Consider the following 24,234-nt stretch of genomic DNA (forward strand, 5'->3'; position numbering starts at 1 on the left):
TACATGGAAGGACTCCAGGAAGGAGTTTAATGACTGCATCTCAGAGATACGGAGGCAATTTGAAGGGAGCATCCGCCAAGTATAGCCTTGAAATAAGTACAATAAATAAGGAATAAAATCAAATAATTTTCATTTTGCACCATTTATTGCACCAATGTGTTTATTTATACTAGACTGTAAATGACCCATGAGTATCCCGACAGTGGTTCAACAAAATTAATATGAATCCCAAGCCAACAATGGGTATTTCTCTGCCCTTCTGACTTTTCTTATGACGTGTCCACTGCAAGGGGTTCAGCACCCGGTGGACTCCTGCGGGAGTCCCCAGCAGTCCGCGCCCCCGTTCCTCGCCGCGGGGTTGTTGCACAGGCGACTGCGGCTCTTAGTTCCTCCAGCACACACAGACCACGGCCCCCAGCAGCTCCAGCTGCCGTCGATGCCGATGGCTATGGGGTTCAAGAGGTCTCATGAGTTATGTCACATCCACTTCTGTGTTGAACATGCATACGAATATTAAGATTACCAAACGTCAAAAAGCTAGTTGTTGGTGTTTTTAGGTTTGCCTCTTTAAGTTACTTTACCTTTCTGCCTCTGAGTGATCTCACAGCCTCGACCCGAGTAACCGTTAGGGCAAATACACTCGCACCTGGTGCCTGTTGAAGACCACAAGACACACCCGGAGGTCGCTCTATCATCAGCACTACATGATCGCTCTCTTCTCTCAGTTATATCTTCATACATTGCAAGATAGAAAATCACTCAGAATGACATCAGTAAGGGTCCTGAAGCTTAAAAAGAATCCCTCAGAATGACATCAGTAAATGGTTCTGAACCTAAGATAGAATTTCATCAGATGGTCTTGAACCTAAGACAAAATGACATCAGTATATGGTCCTGAACCTAAGACAGAATGACATCAGTACATGGTCCTGAACCTAAGACAGAATGACATCAGTATATGAACCTAAGACAGAATGACATCAGTACATGGTCCAGAACCTAAGACAGAATGATATCAGTACATGGTCCTGAATCTATGAAAGAATGACATCAGTACATGGTCCTGAACCTAAGACAGACTTCTCTCTGGCAGAGGGCCTAGGTGATGGCTGACCTTTGAGGATGGCTATCCCGTTGTTATAGCAGGGGGAGCACCTGCAGGCGCTGTTCTCGTCCAGGTACTCCATAAGGGCTCTGCGGAGGTTCGTCTTCAGGCGATCAGAGCCCACAAAGTCCCTGGAGGTCACCAGCTCATACAGAGGTCGCGTCTGGGTAAGGGACATATGTTTCATATATTATGATCATCTATTTCAATAGGATGTCGATCTCATTTTTTGGTACTAAACATTTTTTCAAATTGAAGGAAAGTTTTCGTTTTTTGACTTGGACCGTTTAGTTTAACCGAGTTGTCGAGGGAAGTTGAATATAGCAAGGGTTCCCTAAACAAACAAAAAAAGGGGAGATGCCCTTTCACGTGGTGCTGTGGAGGGGATTGTCTAAGAAGACAGCCGAGGGGCAGAGGGACTCGCGTGAGGACAGTGATGGACAGATGGAGAGGCCGCTTGGAGTTTCCCTTTTGGTTTCAGACTCCTTTTGTGAGTACGGAAAGAACATTTTCTGAATTCCATATTGAGCTCCAATAAACGCGGTATCAACCGGTTTGGCTCTTATAAACCCGGGATACTTTGTTAATGTCTTTCCTTTTAAATGTTTGACTGACATGTGTTTTTGGACAATAAATCCACAAATATATTTAAAGGAATATAGGGATCCTATGGTCTTTTGGTTTCGGGTAAATGTATATTGGGTTGGCTGTGTTAGTTATTGAGTGCATGGGAGAGTTTTTTTACGACAGTATAGCAATTAAAGCTGCCTGAGGCCTCTCATTTACCCTAGTGAGAGTAATTACCAAACATGTCATTCGATAGTAGATCTCATCAAGGCTCCTCCCATGCGAATAGGGTAAAGCTAAGGACCCTATTCGAGTTTAAGGCCATTGTCTGAGAGGGATGCACGATGAATAATGAGTTTTTAAAAGGGAGACAGCTAAACACACTTTACCAGAGTGGTGTTTTTCTCTTTGCTGTGCACCCTTGCTCATGCGAGTATGACGTTTTGATCACATTGGACAGCACCCTTCGCACAAAAACTTCGCATATTATTTTGGGAATGTCCTGGGCTGAAACTGAGTTTATTTACCGTTTAAAGTTACCTGAAGGACCATAAATCAAAGCCTTTGTGTGAGTGAGTGTGTGAGTGAGTGAGTGAGTGAGTGAGTGAAAGAGAGAGAGGCAGATCAAGCCCCCCCCCACCGCCCCACCGTTCTGCGGAGGAATTCAGGGTTGTAGTAGACGCCATCGCCCCACAACCTCATCAGATCCGGGGTAGGGACGTTCTTGGACGCCAGCGCAGAGATGGATTCACTGCTCCCGCCCCTCACCACGGCGAAAAAGTCCTCCACTTTACTTTCCGACCCTGTGTCCTCTAGAAGGAGAAGGAGTGGTTGATAAGCAGCATACCTTAAAAGGAGTCAATTATTTTTTATTTTCTTGTGTGTGCAAGAAGTGTCTAAAATACAAGTATGCTTCCCACTTTAGTCTAGTGGTTTAAGGCGTTTGAGACTTTAGAGGGGTGTCTAAAAACCACACGTTTGAAACTAGTACCAAAAGGTACAGGGTTCAATTCCTAAATTTGGCTGTGTACCAGTAGGCATCCTTGAGCAAGATGCCTCACCTAAACATCCAAAGTCACTCTAGCCTGGAGTCATTGAATCTGGAAGTCAATCTGCATAAAAGTATCTCTAAATCACTAAATTGTACACAACACAATCTCAAACTAACGAAACAAAAATCCTACCCTGTAACGATGAACAGAACATATCATTGTTTTCACAGCCAAATCATGGTGAAACCATTTGATTCAAAGGTTTCAGAACTGTAACTCACTTCCAATTTCTTTCAGCAGGCCGTCACATCCTCCACCTTGCATACTTGCAGATATATAGACGCCTTGTATGTTTGCTCCAACATTAAACCCCGACTGCACACAGTTCTTGTAATCTTCCAAACTGTAATCTATCGAAAAAAGAGAATATGTTGAGATCTGCTGGGGCACCCTTGGAATGTAGCTGCAGCTATAGCTGTATCATTTGGGGTGGGGGGGTTAGGTCAAACTGTCCTCTGGCTTTAAATGCATTACCCTAAATGGTATTAGCAGTAATGACGGTTGAAATACCTGATTTTGCCAGCTCCTCTTTGTTCAGCACAAGGACGTACTCATACTCCCCTCCAAGACCCGCTTCTGAGATGTAGTGGGTGCCATAGTCCATGAAGATCTGCCGCAACTCGCCGTAGACATAAGTCTGAGGCAGGGAGCGCAGCCGCGTCAGGAACTCATGGTGCAGGACCAGGTCTTCTGACCTCAATATGTACTGGGCCAGCTCCAGTTCAGCCTTGACCCGCACAAAGCTGTTGGTCTAGAAGTCAAGCATGCAGTGAATTGCCCAGTAAAAGATTGGTTTTGTATTCATAAAAGTACAACACAAAAGATGATCAAATTCAAAATGTCATTTTATCCATCTCTCAAGGGTCAATTTACTGCAGGTCGTTTGGTAAACAACTAGAATTTCTAGTATTATTCGGAATGGTCTTAGGTGCTACATTTACCCTCACACCGACAATATAACATATTTATATGCGTTTCCGAGACACAGTCAAAGTAAGACGTTAAGAGTGAGAAACATAAATAAGGTCACCTTTCCCGACATACGACGAATTTTCTTCACTGACTTGGAGTACTTCTCATTGGAATAGTTGAAGCCAAACTCCGCCACCCCTGGCAGGCTGAAGCCAAACGAGACAGTGGTTTTGCTTCTTCGCTCTCTGCTGGAGTACTCAGAGAAATCGGAGTACGATTCAAAATTCTTGGATGAGTAATCGTACGAGCCCTTTGGCTGCAGGAAGGGGGAGAGTGCACGAGAAAGAAGTAAGATTCACATTCATCTGCAACTGCCCAGAAATCCCACATTCTCCAAACTATGTGTTCATTGCCATTGATCACATAGCACAGTGTGTCCGTTGGCTGAATGTGTCTGAGGCCTGAATTCTCGTGCATCCAGCCCAAGCAAGATAGTGATAAAGAAGCAAGGTGCACTTGGGAATGATGGGAGGGCTGCCTCTGCATTATTCAAAACGTTGATATTCTGACCACAATCTTCAGGGTTTGTAGCCGACCATGTCTGTTCTATGTAACTATTAGTTGGTGTGATATCTAAATGTATGATGAATTAGTCGAATAATCTCTAAAAGAAGACCTTTGAGGATTCACACTGATGTAATCACAAGCCGATTGAGCCTCATGTGGAGCGTTCTACAATTGAAACAGCTGGTACAATGACAAAGTGTGGATTGACGAAATATTGGAATGCATCCATAAAATATATAGGCTACCTGCAGGGTATACTGCTGCAAGTTGTACGGTTTCCTGTACCGCTTGTTCTGGATGTAGTGAGGTAGGCAGCTGCCTTCGTAGTACCTGTTGTCCAGCACCACCCCCTCTAGCTGGCTGTTCAGGATGTTGATGCTGAGAGAGAGAGAGAGAGAGAGAGAGAGAGAGAGAGAGAGAGAGAGAGAGAGAGAGAGAGAGAGAGAGAGAGAGAGAGAGAGAGAGAGAGAGAGAGAGAGAGAGAGAGAGAGAGAGAGAGAGAGAGAGAGAGAGGTTATGTATCCATTACATATAATGGTTACATACTGTAAATACATTTTATTCCTAATATAGGGATGTAAAGGGCTAGAGAATACATGTTAAATTGTCAAGACATTAACCAACAAAGGTGGATGATGATGATAATACTGTAATAACAATAAGAGTAAACACCGGCATGACCTGGAATATGACCCACCCCTTGGCAAGGTCCTCTATGCCCCAGTACTCGTCTGCCTCCTGATTACAGGGCTTATTCACACTGCCACAGCCCTTCTCATCGGACCAGTCCCCGCAGTCGTCGTCCCCGTTACACTGGAGAGACTCCTGGATGCAGCGTCCTAGGATGGGGGCAGGGGGACACCCAATGGATGGCACTCAACGGCTGCATGTTGTAACGGAATAGGCATTTTTATAAGTTGCCAGGAAGCAAGAAGTCGAGAGAAAGCATTCTTTATTGACAACAATGTTTTGAAGAGTTGATTTGAAGCGTATAAAATAGTATTTGCACCCTAGGGAAACTAGCGACCAAGCGCTTTCTGTGGACACCATGGGGTCTTCAGTTGGAAGAAATATGTACGCTAAGCTATGGCGAGACTAAAACAGTCATTGATACCGTTGGAATTGTGCCATTAATTACAATTTGATTTTTCTTTTTGCAATTTTAAGTATAAGACTGAAAATACCAAAATAAAAGGACTGCATACCAAACAGGTAACTGACGTCATTGCGTAATAAAAAGCTTACATTAAGACAATTCTTTTCATACCGGGATGTAATAACACAAGGTCTTTCACTGCTTATAAAAAGACCTGAAGGAGTCACTGGATAAAACCAGTAGGCTACCAACTGGATCTGGTAAGATACATGGAAGGGATATGAGAAGTGTCTTTTCTGTTTTACGAAAAACTGCAACTTTTTTGCCTTACTCAATTATGTTGACAATCATATATCTTCTTCACGGCACATTCAAACGGGTTCTAAATAGTTTTTGGTCTCTCGGCGTTGACAAGCGTCCATGACTAGAGTAGGTATTTCTTTAGAGATCAGGTCTCATGGGTTGCGGAAGAGGAGGGACTCAGGGTGGAACACGTTGAACTCGTTATGTGTTCATCTTCATAGTGTGTGTGTCACTGGTTAATGGCTTGATTATGACTTGTTAATGACATGTCAAGGAAATGTTATTGACTTTTCAATGACTTGTTCATGATTTGTCAATGACTTGTTAATGACATGTCAATAACTTGTCAATAACTTGTAAATGACTCGTCAACGACTTGTCAATGCATGTGTTATCTTTGGTACTGATAGGTCGGCCTACAGTGGAGCTACCTGTGGAGGCGCACAGGAAGCCCGTGCAGGGAGGGATGTTGCTACAGGTGTAGCGCGAAGAGACGCTGCAAGCCTCCTCCTCCCTGCCGTGGAAGTTGCACGGCTCTCCTCCGAACTGGGAGGGCTGCTGGAGTCTGGCGAAGCGGTACTGAAGGAAGGGAGAGGCACGGATAAATGAAGAGAGAGACGTTGAGGTGATGATCCCGGAGTCATGGGACGATTGTTTTTGAAGTACACACTCCTGTCCAGGGGAATTACAAAAAAGCGATTCTCCCTCATTGTCAAGGCCGAGGTCAGGAATAGCAGCATCCTTATAAACTAGATTAGACATGTCAGCAGCACATCAGAAGAAACATGGGTGGAATTAGCTTTAGTGTCCGGCATATGGCTTGATAGTAAGTAGATATATAATCACATTTATTATGATTTGGGAAATGTATTGTGAAAGTCGGTCTCTGCCTTACCCTCTTCTTCTGACAAGTATCACAGCGTGTCCATGTGCTCCACTCTGAGAGCACACAGTCCACGGGTTGAACTATGACCCCGGGACCTGCTGCGCGTGCCTCACGAACACTCAGTCCTTCACTGCTGGCTGTCGCTATGGCAACACTACAGTAGATATAACGCAAGGATGAAACCACGACCCAAAAGTAACTGATTTAGATCAATGTCTTGATTAATTTCATAACATATTGGGCTATGTGCTTGTTTAACTGAGAAATACTGCTCAGATCTTTAAATAGTTAAATAAATAGCAGAATATTGAGAGGGTTCAATTAAAAAAACTGCATCACAAATTAAACAAATTACCTTCCCCCCAATAAACAAGACACCTATAAACATTTAAACACATGAAACAATAGTAAACTTGGTTCTCAAGATAGTATACCTGTTTGTGTTTCATCAAGTTTATATTTGCACATTTGCATTTGTTTTTTATTGGATTTATTGCTTTATAAACTTACTAAATCTGTCTTTGCTGCATGCCACTTAACTTTAATGATGTCATATAATGACCCAGGTACTCCTCAGATGTTGCCTTATAGGGCCACTGACTCATAATGCACCAGGTGGTATTTAATCTATAACACCAAATGTATTTCAGGAGGAAATCTAACATTCAACTTGTGCTGTGTTCTAGCTGTATTCACTCCAATCAGGTTGCATCCACATTATATATATTTTCAGAAATATATATAATATTTTTGCGCAATACAATATTAGGCCTGCAGCTGTCCGGTTCTGTAACAAAACAAGAGCGCAGTGGAATACCTTGTGAGCAGCTTTACGGTGAAGGACACCAGGAGAAGACAGCATTGTCTGTTGAGTTCAGCGCTCCCCATTATGTACCAGAGCGGTGGCTGGTGGGTTGTGACTGTTAGTTGTGAGTACTAGCTGCTTTGCACCACCGTGTGCAAACACATTGACCAATACAGGTCAGATCGTTCATAATGTGGACTTACTTTAGCCTCTAGGCCCCAGGATGCAGGTTGGAATATGTGTGTGAAAATGTTTATGTCTGTCTAACCAAAATGTTGATTATTACGTTTAGTGGCTATAGAATGATTGACTCCCAGACAAAGAGAAATAGGGAATTAACTGCAAGTAGCTTTGGAAAAGTCAGCTAAATTTTTTTTGGGCCAAACTTAAAGAATCAGGTTTATTCATAAAAAGCTACTTAATACACACACACACACACACACGCACACGCACACGCACACGCACACGCACACACACACACACACACACACACACACACACACACACACACACACACACACACACACACAAAGTTAATTGTTTTCAAAGCTTTATCTCCCTATCAAGTGTGGGGAAAACGACCAAAACCAAAACAAAAATATGATCATTGATTACCCGTCCAGCTTTAGAAAACAAGTTGAATAAACACAAATGCCATCGTTTAGTTGGTCCAGCCTACATCAATGAACCTTGAACCTAAATTCCTGGCACTGATTTTGAATTTACCGAAACACCCAACACCAGTTTATGAAAAGTAGGCAAACAGTTCTCCCAATCAGATGCTGGCACAACTGATTGGGAAATACATAACATGTCATGTAAAAAGAGACAAAGCTGGGACTGACATTATATTTTATTTGTAACCGAATAGTGGGATGCGCACAGTGATCAGGGAGGAGACAGACCTATAAAAGTCATTTTTCTAAATATTTTTTCGGTACAATTCTTGATCCCATAAATACAATTTACAAAATACCTGGGACATTTTATTTTTTTGCAATTGTATTTCACAAGCAGGGTTACAGTTAGCGTCTTTATTGTAAGTGTAGGAGTTCATGGTGATATTTTTACATTTTTGTTTCAAATTTTTGTTGCCCATCTTTTGGCCGTTTTTTATTTGGAATGTCCAAATCTAATTTCAGATCCTAAGAAATATTCAAAGAATTTACGACCATTTTCAGTGTTATTCTAATCTGATTTGGTTGTTCAGATTAGAATAACATTGACAAGATATAATCAAAGACATTGCATCTGTATTAAACCACATTGAAGAATTGCCTGGTTTATTTTAATTATGAAAATGCTTTAAAGGTATGTCAATTAATGTTTCAAAATGTAATACCTACAAAATGTCAGAAAGCAAATTTGTAACAAGAGCAAATGAAAGATATGCAGACAATTCTGACTATGAACCTTCAATAAAAAGAGAACCATAATATTGTAAAAGAACTGCCCTAACATTTATTTTTTCTTTCAATAGACCTTTATAGAATTGATGTTAGAAGATCCCCTTCATATTTTCCTCCAAACTACAAAGCGCTAAACAGGTGTAAGACAGGTGCAGCAGGCGTGACGAATGGCGATGGGACACAGATTCACAGTTCATGTCACCGACAGACCAGAATTCGGAATATATATTTATTTTTTAGAAAATGATGATGATAAAAAAAAGTGCAAAAGAATTTCAGCCACCGTAGAAAGATTTATCCGGAGCCCGGGGGGGGGGGGGGGGGGGGGGGGGGGGGGGGGGGGGGGGGGGTTTGGGGGGTTGTGGATGTATTACGAGAGGCAATTGTTTGGCCCCGTGAGGCAGCGGGTGGGTGTGGGGGTGGGCGGTTAGACGGGGAAGATCTTATTTACAAAATATATGCAATTTGGCAAAAAGAAAAAAAATCATTTCACTAACGCCTCAAAGCCATTTTGATATCCGCTGGAGTCTCACCAGTCAGAAACTCGGGGAATCACAGCCTAAAAATTGACAAATAAAAAACGTTTATTTTCTTTTGTTTGGTTGTTTAAACATTAAAGAAAGCTGCAGGAAACAGCTCACAGTGGAGTCCGCTGAAGTCCAGTCTCCCCTCATGCTTGGCTCTCCACAGATCATTTGGTAGGCTACGTCCGTCTGGCTCAGTCCTCGCTGCTGGCCCCTGACGCGGTGAAGGTCAACGCACACAAAGCTCCTCCCCCTTTTACACTGTTCATCTTTTTTTTTCTTCCAAAAATAATTTGTATATCATCATCCACATCCGTGTGGCATATAGTTATTTCTTGACGGTATATGGGCCGATATATTAACCTCGAGGTATGTACGTATATATACCAACCTCAAGCGCTTTCCTGTCTGAGTTAAAAGGTGAAAGGTCACTTACTGGTTGAGAGGCTATGTGATTGCAGAGCACAGCCTTCAGAGTTTTGTTTTGTGTTTTCCCTTGAAGTCGATGCTCTCCGTTGGAAAGCAGACCTTGTAGAATTATATCCAGGTTTTGAACGGTAAAGATTAAAAAGGAACTTGTTTCTGTGTTATCCAGCTGGAAGAGATGGGTTGTCTATTATTACTTCAACAGAAAGCAGACTTCTTCTCTTCCAGGTCTTGTTGTGCCCTCAGGAGGTTTTCCGCCCCCTGTACAAGACAGAAACATTCATCAAAGCCCATTTCTAAATTGGCACAGTGATAACTGTATCTCACCAGTAGAGGGCAATAGTGTAGTAGAGTAAAGGGGGCCTAGGCATTCTGACATGTTCTATTGCAACACACGCGTGCTGTTGAACTGCCACATCAGCTCTGTTTCCCACAGAAAAAACATGCAGATTTATTCATGTGTTCATGTTGCCGACCAGGATTTTTTCACAGCCCGAGGAACAGAGAGGAGAAGAAGAGAGAAGCAGTACCGTACCTGGTGGCCCCCTGTACTCTAGCTGTCCTCTTGTAGACAGTGGAGGTCCTTGGGAGACACCAGCTCAGCTTCACTGGCCTCTAGAGACAGAGTCCTTGCATCACTACCACCCTGAGAGAGAGAGAGAGAGAGAGAGAGAGAGAGAGAGAGAGAGAGAGAGAGAGAGAGAGAGAGAGAGAGAGAGAGAGAGAGAGAGAGGGAGAGAGAGAGAGAGAGAGGCAGTGACACAAACAGAGAGAGGCAGCAAGGTTATTATTTTCTCTTTCTTTAATTAAAATTTCAAACCACACCTGCTAATGTTCAAATAGATCCTTATTTGAATTTTAGCACGACAATTATGAAATTATCTTTCAAATAGTGCAAAATTTACAAAACATGTCTGAAAGATGGACAGCAGATCTTTTATCAATTACAATGTGAATGTGTATGTGTGTAGGTGTTTGTGTGTGTGTGTGTGTGTGTGTGTGTGTGTGTGTTTGTGTTTGTGTGTGTGTGTGTGTGCGTGTCTGTGTGTGCGTGTGTGTGTGTGTCTGTGTGTGTGTGTGTGTTTGTGTGTGTGTGTGTGTGTGTGTGTGTGGGCAGCACCTACCGACTGCTGGTCTGCGTGGGGGCTTGGGGCTGCCTCTGGCTCCGGGAGGCTGTAGCTGGCTGGGGGGTCAGCGGACTGGGAGGACGGGGGGCCGTCAGGGGAGGAGCCCTGGAGCGGGGGGGCCGGGGTTGATGCTGCAGGGGGAGGGACTGGTTAGCCCCCAGTGTTAGCTAAAGACATTTTTATACTCACGCATTACCATGTGCGTGTCTGACAGTGGACAACATTTCTCAGAAATCCCGACGTAATCCATGTTAATCTATGAATTAAAGATCCCATTTCATAAATGTAAATGGACTGCATTTATAAAGCGCTTTTACTAGCCGTTGGCCACCAAAAGCACTTTACAATTTTGCCTCACATTCACCATTCACACACCGACGGCGGAGTCAATCATGCACGGCGACAGCCAGCTCGTCGGGAGCTAACAGTTAAGGTTAGGTGCCTTGCTCAAGGACACCTCGACCCTCAGATAGGAGGAGCCGGGGATCGAACCAACAACCTTCAGGTTACCAGCTAACCCTCTCTACCTCCTGAGCTACTCCCACCCACATTGTTTTTTAGTTAGTTAATAATTGCATTTGGGGGTCTTACAAGAAAAGGGATTACATGCCTGTATGTTAAGAAAAACCTCTTATTATTCTCACACTGTTGATTTCTGCAAAACTGATTTCAGGATCTTTCAAAAACGTCCTGTTTTGAATCATGTCGCTTTCAGCCCCCCCCCTCACGAGTAGTCCAGTCTGCTCTGGTTGGTCAGCACGCCCACTTTTTTGTTGCGATTGGTCGAACGCTTTGCGTGTGTGTCGGCAAATTCACCCCCCCGAGAAATTGTGAACATTGCGGGTAGCTGGGAGGCGGGACTTCTGCACTTCAGCACCGCTCAAGCCACAGTCTGACGTCACACTGTTACAGAAGTAAAGTTTGAGCGCAAACGATGGCTCTAACAGTCTTAAAGATGCTGCCTTCTGTGGCTGGGGTAGATATTTACAGCTTGTATGTTTGATCCTGCTCCCTTGTGGCTGTGTGGGGGTAATGCAGCTTGTGTGTTCGATCCTGCTTCCTAGTGGCTATGTGGGGGCAGTTTATGTGCTTAAAATACGTAACAATATGTCATATACGATTTAAAGCAAAGGGAAAAGTTTAAAAAGGATGACATTACCCCTTTAAATGTATTTATTGATTATTTCTAGTGCACAACACCTCCCAGCAGCATGGACAGGCTATCGGACGTCGGGCGTAGCCCCAGTGGGCCCCATTTAAGGGCGGGGGCTGTCATAATTGAGAGGTGACTACCCGCTCCACCGCTTTCAATTGGCATGCATTTGAGGGTTCAATCTGCATCAGTAGCAAAGAAGCCAACTGCATTTTACATTGCGCGATTCGGTTGGCGTCAATGCGGAAAGGGTGAAAACTTTAATAATTTATCCACAAATCAACGAGTGTTCGGCTTCCGAACGCACTCAACTTACTTAGATCTGAAGTCAGTCATGATTGGTCAAAATTTTTGTCAAACCTCACGTAGTAGCCTACAATAAGCAAACCTATCAAATTTCTTGACGCAGACAGGCAGTTACACACACGTAGGCTACACACACACGCACTCAGAAAGACACTGGAATTATGATCGCCCGTGGAATTAACAATGACAACGTTTTTGGTTGTGTGTACCTCTTCACTAAATAGTATCTGGGGAAATTGTAGGCTAAAAGTGTGCAAATGCTCAACATAGGAAATTATAATACAGGGCTAATTTTATTAAATCAGACTTAAAACATGCATAATAATAGTGGCCTATAGAGTTTGGTTGACCGCCACGTCCTTGCTGGTTTGGAGGTGGTCACCCTAGCGTGTATGTGTGTGTGCATGTGTGTGTGCGTGTGTGTATGCGTGTGTGTGCGTGTGTGTGTGTGTTTGTGTGTGTGTCAAATCAGCTGCCGGTAAGGGAAGCTCCTGGTATGAAAAAGTGCCCAACTCCGCCCCTGTTGGTGTCCAACTTACAGCGTTATTTTATCTTGCCATAAAGGATAGTTTGCAGGTGTTACAGCTTTCAGTTATTATTATCATGTAATGTTACTGAAACATTGCTTTGCCGAAATTGATGATTAATCATTGGTAGGTAACCAGAGAAATAACACTAGTGAAATTAACTTCCCTGCCCCTGAGAGTATGTGTGGCAGAAAGTGTGTGTTTGTGTCGATTTAGGTATCCATCTCTCTCTCTATCCCCCTATCTCGCTCCCCCTCTCCCTCTCTCTCTCTCTCTCTCTCTCTCTCGCTCCCTCTCCCTCTCCCTCCCTCTCTCCCTCTCTCTCTCTCTCTCTCTCTCTCTCTCTCTCTCTCTCTCTCTCTCTCTCTCTCTCTCTCTCTCTCGCTCTCTCTCTCTCTCTCTCTCTCTCTCTCTCTCTCTCTCTCTCTCTCTCTCTCTCTCTCTCTCTCTCTCTCTCTCTCTCTCTCTCTCTCTCTCTCATTCTCTCTCTGTTTATCAGACTTTAAGGTGTCTTTGAGGAGCTCTTTATTTTACATGGATGTATGGTCTTGCTGTAGGCCTAATTGTCATTATATTTCATTAAACATTGAAAAGACATCTCTAGCAGTGTTTCTTTGACAACTACTTTCACTTCAAGATGGAAAATGTGGCACTGCAGTATTCTCTCCCAAGATGAAATTCTCTGTAAGTAGTGAAGGAGCATATACATTGTTGAACATGGTTACTTTCCATTTAGGCAGCTGCTCTTTATTTACATTATTGAAACAACACAATGTGCGCATATATCCTCTGGTATATCGTACTCCTCCGCATAAGGTATAAATAATCATGGTGAGCCGCCATGGCCAAAAATGCCGGGTCGATTTTTTGGTCCCAGTCCAGCTCTGCCTCCCAGAATGTGGTTTGTGTCTGTCAATCAGTCCATATGTCCAACCAAATATTTATTCCCAGGTCAAAGAATTTCCTGTACACGTCACCGTGAATTTTTTTCATTGATCTGTTATACCTTCTGAAATACTATTTATCAAATGAAACAGACTCAGCTCAGGCATTGACTTTTTGACAGATTTCATGCAGTTCTTAGGATCATATAGAATTGTGTTTCTTTTTCTTCTTTATATATCTTCATCTCACGCAAATGTGCGTTTGACCCAAATTTTAGCTTGATCGCGTCTGCACATTCACTAAATCACTTCAGAAAGGTTCTAAAAATGTAGGAAGCATTCGGAGACCGTAATGCTTGCATCGTATCAACTGGCTTGGAAAATTGCACGGGCTAAAAAGCCATGCAATGAAGGGGAGTTTGTTAAAAAATGCCTCAGTGAAGTTGTTGAAATTTTGACTCCTGATAAGGACAAACTAAAACTAATGTGTCAAACGTCCAACTGTCCCTCCATACTGTTGAACACAGAATATCGGACATTAACACGGCTACTGAATCGCAGTTGCACTCTGATCTTCGAGCATGCAAATATTTGAGTGTCGCATTGGATGAGTCTTGTGACATACAAGACCAGCCTCAGTTGGCAATATTGGCACGATCTGTGTCAAACGATTGTTTGATCAAAGAACAACTCCTGGATATCGGTCCATAAATAGACGGAACCCGTGGCATAGATGGGAAAGAAACAATGATGGCTGCCTTTGCGAAAGCAAATTACAATAAATCTGTCTGGGCAGAGGTCTGAACAGTGGTGTGTGTGTGTGTGTGTATCTATATGTGAATGTGTGTATGTGTGTGTGTGTGTGTGTGTGTGTGTGTGTGTGTGTGTATTTGTGTGCGTGTGTACATGTGTGCGTGTGTGTGATGTGTCTCTTTGCAGTAACACAGAAAAAATGTGCCTCTTAGTCTCTGACTGGTCGGCCACCCCTGTTATAGCTATATGGTAGCTGTACACTGAACATTGCGCTTTTACAAGCTTGCCTGCATTCTTTTTGCTGGCGGGACATTTTTTATAGATTTCTTTGTGAAAAAACAACCTCATCCAGGGGAGTCAGTGGCGTCTCAACCTGTCTTAATGGAAAGTGAAATGCAGAAAGAAGAAAGTGGGGATGACCGCAGTTCATCTAAGGAGTGGGAGGGCGAAGTAGAGGATCAAGAAATAGAGCAAGACGAGAAGGTGGAGGATGAAGCTGCTCTAGTGGGGATACTGTTGGCGATGTTAGCAGCCTAGGGAAGGCCCCCTTTGAAAAAGTACCCTTCACAACAGTTTGGCAATCTGCAAAGCAGTTTTATTCATGACTGCTTTGACCTCTACTCCTGGCTGGAATGTTCGAACACGGAAGATATAAGGTTGAGCTTTGCATGCCAAAATATAATATTTACTGCTATTCAGCCTTCTTGTTTTGCTTGGACTTCCAAGCAATGATTCTGTTGATTTTTGTTTTAAATTCATTAGCTGCATTACTTGAGGTATTGCACGTTGAGAGTAAGATTTGTCCAACTCCTAGTTCAGCCTTGAGTCTGTTGTTTAATACATAACTGTATATCTTTTGCCATTGGCCATTGTCTATGTAATGCGAATAGCAGTGGACGTTGTGGGTTGGTGTTGTGTTTTTCAGTTGGAAAACACGCATTTGATGCTGATTGTGGGATGGCTGTGTGATTCATGTTTTACGCAGTGGGTCGGATGCTCTGTTGGTTTGTTTGCTTATGCTCTGTGTAGCAATTGCTGTTTCTTGTGAATCAACAGAGCCTTTTGAACGACACACTTCAGCCCCATGGTAACACCAGAAAGGTAAATCTCTGGTGCCGCCATGGTTATGGGCAGGGAGGTTTTCAAGGGGTGATAATATGCTTTTTTGCTTTCTTTGCTTTGGTGTTATATATCATTTTTATCCATGTTTAAGGTCCGCTTAATTAAAACGATCGAAATCTGAGCCAGTGGAATCATGCCCACTGAAAAAAAAACCTCATCCACCGCCTAAAACGCATAGTTTGCAGTACAATCTGGCAATCTGACGTCAGACTGTCATGGAAGTGAAGAAGTCATGCCTCCCGGCTGCTCAGCCATGCCCTCAAACAAAGCTGTTTACAGCGGTGGCCGATGGAGGTCGGCTAGCCGCCATGTCGAGAGGATCCTATTCTCTGTGCGAAAAAAAAATCCCCTTTGCATGGACTTCATGATTAATGAGCAGTTGCAGTTAATTTTTCGCACCATTCCTCCGAAGACCAGCCCCAGCCTTGCATTGTGTTCATGTGTTCATGCTTAATTTTGCTGAGGAAAGCTTCCAGAACCAGGCACAGTAACGTTATGATGCAGGATTTTGGCCTCGGTCAGTCTTTACAGACGGGGCAGTTCCCACTTTGTTGGCACAACCTGGACTTGAAACAATTTGTTTTGTTTAAAACAAAGAAGCTAGCAAGTACCGAGGGTTCATGAGTTGGTTGTAGCTGAGCAGTACAACCATGGCAAAAGATACCTAGCATTATTTATTTGTAATGTTTTGTTCGTAAGATGTGTGCCTCGGCTAACTTTCTAGCTCACATTATTTTGTTGGGTTAAATTTATGATTATGCAAGCTGTAATATTACTGCGGCATTAGGCCTTATACATCGTGACGCCACATATTCAATACGAGAGAATCAGAACAATGACCGAAAAAACATTTTGACCAACACAATAACCCTCCGGTGCCTCTATGAACTGGAGCATTGACTTTTGAACTTCTATTATTGTAAGTTTTACTAGGCGATCATGCATTACAATTAAAATGCGGACCTACGACACATGCAGGACAAGCTGTATTCAAGGTTGTGTTCCAGGAACAGTGTTGGGAGTAACGCGTTACAAAAGTAATGCAAATACTGTAATGCATTACTTTTTGCTGTAACGCGGTAAGTAAGGCATTACAAAAAAAAAAATTGTAATATATTACTCTGTACAAATCTCAGTAATGCATTTTAAACCCAAAATTAACTTGTGTCTTGTTTTTACACAAATTCGCCAACACCGCGAGATTCGCAGGAGAAAAAAAAATCAGTGCAAATGTTTGCTTCCTCTTACTGCTAGAGGAGAAGATCACAGCAGCAGCAGAGTCCAGGGGGGCTGGTTGAAGTCATTTCGCTTGGTTCTCCGTCTCAACAGTAGGGCTAGAATGGAGCGAGAAGACTACAACCAGCCCGCTTTTCCGTTTCCGTTCAACGAGCAATAAGTCTTCCAAACGAAATCAATGGATTTACAAAATGCCAATTAAAACACATTTTGCTGCGTTACTTGATTTGGAACATCAACGAACACCAACAGTGAGTTGCACATTTCTGAAAACGAATGTTTAGGTTGTTTTTAAGGACATTTTTGTGAATGGCCATAGCCAGCCATTGTGAATTAGGCAGGGGCGATCGAAATGAGCCAAATACCCAAAGACAGGACAAATAGTCAAAATGTCGGTGTCAACCACCCTATTTCGTCCTAGACAAACCAGAAAGGGGGCTCAATGTTTTCTTTTACAATCTACAGTAGTAAGTTCTAGCTCTATTGATTTCAATATGAATACCTAAATTTACAGTATTTCTATTATAAAATGTATTGCACCATGAGCCATAACTGCGACCATTATATTGTACTTGTGTCTTAAGCCTGGCTCAGTCATTATGCCATACCACATCACCTCCTGCTGTGTAATGAGCTGCATTGAACACAAGAAGATCTATTGAGAACACCAAATCCATATTTTCTGTTATTTTGGTGAAAGTAATGCAGAAGTAATGTAAAAGTAGTCTAAGGCCTTACAATTCAAATACAGTAATATTGTAATGTAACTAATAACTTTGAAATGACGGTAACAAGTAATAATTAATGCATTACGCTTTTGAAGTAACTTGCTCAACACTGTCCAGGAAGAGCAGATCAACACACACCCCAAATACAGTTAGTTGTACAATTTATCTTTTATTACAAAACAGTAAGACATCCAAATATTTTTTAGAATTTTTAGGAGACAGAATGAATGTTTTACAGACTCAGTGGATGCCCTGCTGAGCCAGGTCTCTGATGAGGTGTTTGACAACCCCTCACCCTTGGTTGAAGACGATCCCCCATCCCCACCGACCTGTCATCCCAGTATGGGAGACCCCCAAAGGAGGAAGTTGTTGCCGCCATGTCTCCCGCTTCAGTCAAGCGGCGGCCGGAGCCCTGCACACGAGGGGATGACCACCCTGACATCCTGTCCCAAGAAGGGCCAGCTGGCAAAGCTGTGACAGTAGAGACGCCTGTCACGCCTGTATAGAGAGGATGTAATAACAATTCTGTTCAAATATTATGCCTACATACAAGGATGCTTCAGTAAAGTTTTTGTACATTTGCAAAAAATGTACTTTGAGGAAAAGATTAATTTGGCATATCTTTATTCGTTATTTGGATCCGGTGGTATAATGAAACCTTACTGTTCTGAATTTATTTTTGAGTGTATCTTATTACATTACATACAAAACATGCTCCTCTTCTGTCCTATTCCTCAACCGTCTAGAGTCAGAAGCAGTTAAGCCGGGGTGGTGCACCATGCATGCAATAGAAGCTGCTTCATGCAGCATAGGACATAGTACTGATCCTGTATGCAACATGTATTAACAATGTTGCTGGAATGGATAAGAATGGAATGATGTTTCCCAACACAAGCAATGTAAGTCTCATTCTTGGATAAGATACAACAAAAACAGGAGCACTGTAAGTGATGATACCAACTGATGGTAACTCTTGTTGTTTTTTGGCAGCAGACGTTTTCCACCCTGCTGGGTATTCTGTCACAGTTTCGACAAGCATACCTAAATAAGAAGTTATAAAATATACACTTCGGCCACTCACGGTTGCAGAATTCACAGTTAAATTCTAGATCTGAAATATAAGATAGCAACAACATAACTTACCACTGAAACCTGCTGGTACTTGGTCGCTGTTAGGGGTCGATCCGATCGATCAGCCTGTGTTTGAGATTCTTTATCCGACTTGCGATCTTAAACTTGCGATCATTAAAACCTCTTTCCAATATTTACAGCTGCTAGGGGGTGAGAGACTGCCGACACGCGCGCAAATCATTAAAACAGAACAGCTTTTTTGACCGAGGCTGAAAGTGGTTCTTCAGAAATAAACTGTGTGAGAATAACAAGGTGTATTTTTAACTTCAAGGCAGAAAAACCCTTTCTAGTAGTTCCCCCAAATGCAATTATCAACCACAGAAAAGCATAATATGAGCAATGAGCCATTGTTTTGTGGATAGAGAAAACTAGAGCACCAACAGGAAATCAAAGTGAACACAGGGAGAACACAACAGCTCCACACATGAAGGCCCAGGGAGGCCCTTCTGTGAGCAGCATTGCTAACCTGGGGTAAGCTCAGATTTAGAAGAAAAAACACCTTCTGGGTGGACGCTTCACTTGAACACTGACACTTTACAACGGCTTCTTAGCAGCAAACACTCACGAGAGTTGTAGGACGGAGAGGAGGATGTGCCCGGGCTCAAGGTCATTCGGGAGAGGTCAAGGTCACTGCAGCTCCCCTCTTCCTCCTGGCTCACCACAGAGTCGGGCGACGGCAGCAGCTGCCCGCTGACCGTGTCCTGTAAGCATACGGGGCCCGGGGTCCCGCACCGGCTCCCCGCTGCCGACGCCGCCCCGAGGTCGACCCCGCCCCCCGCGGGAGCGCAGGACGAAGAGGACGGACCCTCGCCGGCGTCCTGCTCCATGCAGAGGCCCTCCCTCCCCAGGCCCACCAGACGCCTCAGGAGTAGGGCCGGGGGATCCCCCTCCAAGCTGGCCGCCACGTGCTGGGGGCTGCCGATGGCGGAGGACGGGGCGGAGGAGAGGTCGCAGGCCTGGGGGCAGACGGCGGAGATGGGCACCAGGCCCTGGAGCACGGCGGCCGGAATGGGGTGCCCCCCGACGCCCACGGCCTGGGCGGGCATGTAGGCCGCCATGGCCGCCCACTGCTGCTGGGTGGCAGGGAAGATGTTGGCCTGGCTCCAGATGAGCGGCTGGCCCCCCGGGAGCACCTGGGCCATCTGCAGGGGCCCCTGCATGGGGAAGGCCAGCGTCTGGGCCTGGCCCCCGTATGGCTGCTGGGCCCACTGTGCCGCCTGCACTGCGCCCATCGTCATGTAGCCTGGAGGGGGGAGGGGGGAGGAGGAGGAGGAGGAGGAGGAGGAGGGGGAGGAGGGGGAGGAGGGGAAGGAGGGGGAGGAGGTGGTGGTGGAGGAGGAGGAGATGGTGGAGGTGGTGGAGGAGAAGATGGTGGAGGTGGTGGAGGAGAAGAAGGTGGAAGAGGAGAACGAGGAGGAGGAGGAGGAGGAGGAGGGGGAGGAGGAGGAGGAGGAGGAGGAGGAGGGGGAGGAGGAGGAGGAGGAGGTGGTGGTGGAGGAGGAGGAGATGGTGGAGGTGGTGGAGGAGAAGATGGTGGAGGTGGTGGAGGAAAAGAAGGTGGAAGAGGAGAACGAGGAGGAGGAGGAGGAGGAGGAGGAGGAGGAGGAGGAGGGGGAGGAGGAAGGGAGGAGGAGGAGGAGGAGGAGGAGGAGGAGGAGGGGGAGGAGGAAGGGAGGAGGAGGAGGAGGAGGAGGAGGAGGAGGAGGAGGAGGAGGAGGAGGAGGAGGAGGAGGAGGGGGAGGAGGAGGAGGAGGAGGACAAAGTGGTGGAGGTGGAGATGGTGGAGGAGGTGGAGAAAGGAAAAGGAGGAGGAGGAAGAGGTGGAGAAGGAGGAGGAGGAGGTGGTGGTGGAGGAGGAGGAGATGGTGGAGGTGGTGGAGGAGAAGAAGGTGGAAGAGGAGAACGAGGGGGAGGAGGAGGAGGAGGAGGAGGAGGAGGAGGAATTGGAAGGCATAGATCACCAGGGGGATCAAACCAGGAAAGGCGATGCTGAGGGGAAGGTTTCAGTTTGCTTTGAAAAAGAAGAGATCAATCATTTGTTCAAGACAGGATTTGTTTACAGTAACATCAAAGACCTCCATTTAGACTCCTGATTTCTGAGCTCTATACAGTAAGGAGGGGCAGAGCAGCTTGGGGGGTACCTGAGGGCATGGAGGTGGGGCTGAAGGGGGCGTACAGCTCTGGGGCGGGGAGCTGCTGGGAGGAGTGGTGCCTGCTGCTCCTGCTGGGGTCCAGTGTGTTGGCGGGGGATGGAGGCATCTGGGGGGAAGGGGAGAGGAAATCAAACGCACACCCATACATTAGCACATAGACACAGTACACACGCACATACACACACACGCACACGCACGTGAATGCGACCTCACCCAAAGTCATGGAATCTTTTTTATGAAACTTTTCACTATACATTGTCATATTAGAACTAAGGTGATTTTTAGGGAACTACTTTTAAAGTCACTACAATTCAAATAAATATAACAGATAATATGGGGCCTATGGTGCTCACCGAGGGAGGCGTCGACATGTCTCCGAATAGATCAAAGTGGTTGATGTTCTGGGGTGAGCGAGAAGGAGCAAAGGAAAGAGATGAGGGAGAGAGAGAGAGAGAGAGAGAGAGAGAGAGAGAGAGAGAGAGAGAGAGAGAGAGAGAGAGAGAGAGAGAGAGAGAGAGAGAGAGAGAGAGAGAGAGAGAGAGAGAGAGCGAGAGAGAGGGAGAAACAATGAGGTTATACATTGTGACAAGGATTTGTGGTTCCAGTGTGCATTCATAAGGCCAGATGCCCCCCGGTGAGCTTTGGCAGCCATGTGTCACGTCGGGTTGGTTGGTTTCGGCGGTACAATAAAATAATCGAGTCACAAAGAAGGGCGCTTGTACGGCACCGACGCCTCAGCGACCATGCCCGCAGCCTGGGTTCATTATCCCAAAATGGAATCTTAAATGAATCTTTCACGGCCTGATTTAATTGAATTGGTAAAAAGTGACCATTGAGTCCAATCACACTGACACTGATGAGATGCTCTGCCTCAGATTAGATATTCTAGTGTCTGCCGATGGGCTGCGGCCAGGTCCACGGGGGGGGGAAGCTGTGGTGAGGGATGGGGGCCCAGGAGAGAGACATTGTTTCTTGTGGAGATGCTATGCATAGAGAATGAGTCTCAGAGGGAAACCCAGGCGAGGGGAACCAACCCAATCTTGCAGCATCTCATAGCACGTTTCAGTGCTAGAGATACAATAGAATCAGCTCCTTCTGGCTACAGCAGAGAAAAAAAAGTCAACCCAGTTTCTCATGCTAATTTCAAATCCTCAGGACTCACACAGCAAGCAGGGCTTGTTGTGTGAGAGTCTTCCCGGCGTTTAGCCTGTTTGATGAGCTGATTCGGAGATCAGACCAAGGAGCCTCGACGCAGCCAATAATCGTGCTCGAAGCGTCTTTTCCACATCCAATGTGTGTGACGTGATTATGCAGGATGAGGGTGTTTCCACCAACGCTCTGATGTTGGTTCTGAAACTAGTTCTAATCTCCATTCTCCATGATTCTGACTAGACCAGAAGCCATCTTGCTTCCAACCTCGCTGGCAGGGTGGTGGAGGAATGAATGCAGATTCAGTCCTCCACCCTGCTACCATTTAAAACCAGGATGGTACCAAGATGGGACCCAGATAGCCGCTCTTTTAATGAAGAGCAGATAGGAGCTGTTGTTGTTCCACAAAGCTGGAAGATAATTCTAGCATTTGGCATTGTGTTGTGCATGGCTTCAAATATTTTAGGAACCTCCTTGAACCATCCAACCACAACGATGGGCACACTTCTCCCTGTCGTCGGGAGGCTTGAAACCCAAAAAGACATGACATGGGGGAGAAGGAGACGAGAAGAGGAGGAGATCTACAGCCTATACGGGTAAATGGGAAGGTCGTCGCATGAAATGTGTACTACTGGAGCCATGCACAAAGCAGACCATGAATCACGATAACGCACACAAAGACACACACAACTATCAATAAAGAGGCATCCTACACAATAATTGCACACACTTAAGCAAGAACATACACACACACGCTAGCACACGCAGACATGTACAAACACTGACACACACAAAAACAGGCACAGACACACACACACAACACGTCACGAAACGAAAAACACAACCAGAAACAAATGATGATCTGTGTTGCTTGAGAAGTTGGGAATCTTAATAAGCGGGACTCTAGAAAGATGTCTCACGCAGTCGGTCTCACATCGGTTGCTGTGATTAAGGTTAGGTATTACAGGGAGGTGGAGCAGGTGAAGCAGCTACAGTCTGGACCAAACTGAGAGACATGAGGAGCTACATGTCTCTCTCTCTCTCTCTCTCTCTCTCTCTCTCTCTCTCTCTCTCTCTCTCTCTCTCTCTCTCTCTCTCTCTCTCTCTCTCTCTCTCTCTCTCTCTCTCTCAAGAAGCAAAAGGAAACAGAAAAAGCTCCAACTGAATGAACAGACAAGCAGTAACACTGGGGAGTGGTGTGGGTGCTCCGCGTATGGGCATGGGCTGTTAGGGTGCGATAGCAGCCAGCTCAGGCTCCTCGCGCTTCCATGCTAAGCGACAAATGCACACTAACAGCGGCGAGTGAGACAGGGTTTCTTCCTGTCATTTTTTTTTTACAAAGGACAGCTTTCGAGGGCTTTGTTTTTGTGAAGAATGAAAAAATATTATTCTCCTGGCTAGTCCAGCAGAAAGGCCTACAAGGGAGGGGATTGTGTTTTGGATTTATGAGAGCCAACGAGGTTGCTGTACCACTAGAAAGACTCATAAACCTCGACCGGAATGGAACCCCGTTTGTAAAAAAAATTGTTGGCTGCAAATAGAAAAAAATCCAAATCTATTCAAGTTTGCTGCAACCCACCCGTCAAGTTTCAACAGCCTTATCATCTGTAAATAATATATTAACAGTCGGTATCCATTCAGGTACAAGTATTCATATATGGAGTCTTTGGTGCCGGTGAACTGCATGAGGATACATCTACACACGGCATGCAGTTGTAAACGTCCACAACAACCAACAAACCTCTCGCGGTACGCCCTCTAGGGAAGCCCAACCACCGCCCTGTTGTTTTGCTCTTTGGTATTTTTGTACGCTGTCATAACCGCCCCACTGTAAATCGGACTCAGTGAACATATCAAAATAAATAAATGGTATTGATTTGGTCAAATAGCCTGGAGACCAGCCTGATCACATGGCCTCATGCTCTGTCTACTAGAGGGATCAGTCTGGAACTCACGCCACCACACCAACTCCCTAATCAATGTAACCTGACCAATCAGGGACTGTGTCGTAGTTAATAACATAACCTGGCCAATCAGGGACTGTGTCGTAGTTAATAACATAACCTGGCCAATCAGGGACTGTGTCGTAGTTAATAACATAACCTGGCCAATCAGGGACTGTGACGTAGTTAATAACATAACCTGGCCAATCAGAGACTGCTGTGTCGTAGTTAATAACATAACCTGGCCAATCAGGGACTGTGACGTAGTTAATAACATAATCTGGCCAATCAGAGACTGTGTCGTAGTTAATAACATAACCTGGCCAATCAGGGATTGTTTTGTAGTTGATGATGTAACCGGCCAATCAGG

The 24,234-nt window shown here is 44.9% G+C and overlaps 2 protein-coding genes across 2 annotated transcripts; both read right to left on the reverse strand.

Annotated features, from left to right (window-relative positions):
- Positions 1-123: 123 nt before the first annotated feature.
- c8b (complement component 8, beta polypeptide) lies at positions 124-7,461 on the reverse strand. Its single transcript, XM_030363210.1, has 12 exons — positions 7,306-7,461; positions 6,498-6,642; positions 6,034-6,181; positions 4,901-5,042; positions 4,449-4,581; positions 3,755-3,952; positions 3,235-3,475; positions 2,946-3,074; positions 2,321-2,484; positions 1,115-1,268; positions 582-653; positions 124-446 (listed from the first exon to the last, which is right to left on the reverse strand). Exons 1-12 carry the CDS (start codon positions 7,374-7,376, stop codon positions 295-297), a joined length of 1,749 nt encoding a protein of 582 aa, XP_030219070.1. The 5' UTR covers positions 7,377-7,461; the 3' UTR covers positions 124-294.
- Positions 7,462-9,299: 1,838 nt separating this feature from the next.
- dab1b (DAB adaptor protein 1b) lies at positions 9,300-21,173 on the reverse strand (the record flags this gene model as incomplete). The annotated part of the gene is given in 6 exon segments (XM_030363213.1): positions 9,300-9,913; positions 10,188-10,298; positions 10,777-10,910; positions 19,185-19,862; positions 20,761-20,878; positions 21,126-21,173. Coding segments are annotated over 5 exon segments (1,071 nt in total), but the record flags the coding sequence as incomplete, so codon positions are not given.
- Between the last annotated feature and the right edge of the window lie 3,061 nt (positions 21,174-24,234).

Source organism: Gadus morhua, chromosome 8 (genome assembly GCF_902167405.1).
Source record: "Gadus morhua chromosome 8, gadMor3.0, whole genome shotgun sequence".
Lineage (NCBI taxonomy): Eukaryota > Metazoa > Chordata > Actinopteri > Gadiformes > Gadidae > Gadus > Gadus morhua.

What these genes read in the sequence shown, in the direction of transcription:
- c8b (XM_030363210.1), bottom strand. Translation starts at nt 7,376, where the DNA reads ATGGGGAGCGCTGAACTCAACAGACAATGCTGTCTTCTCCTGGTGTCC. An exon ending in CCTGCTGAAAGAAATTGGAA is followed by an intron (nt 2,485 to 2,945) that starts GTGAGTTACAGT and finishes TTCTCCTTCTAG; the next exon opens with AGGACACAGGGTCGGAAAGT. An exon ending in GATCACTCAGAGGCAGAAAG is followed by an intron (nt 447 to 581) that starts GTAAAGTAACTT and finishes TGAACCCCATAG; the next exon opens with CCATCGGCATCGACGGCAGC.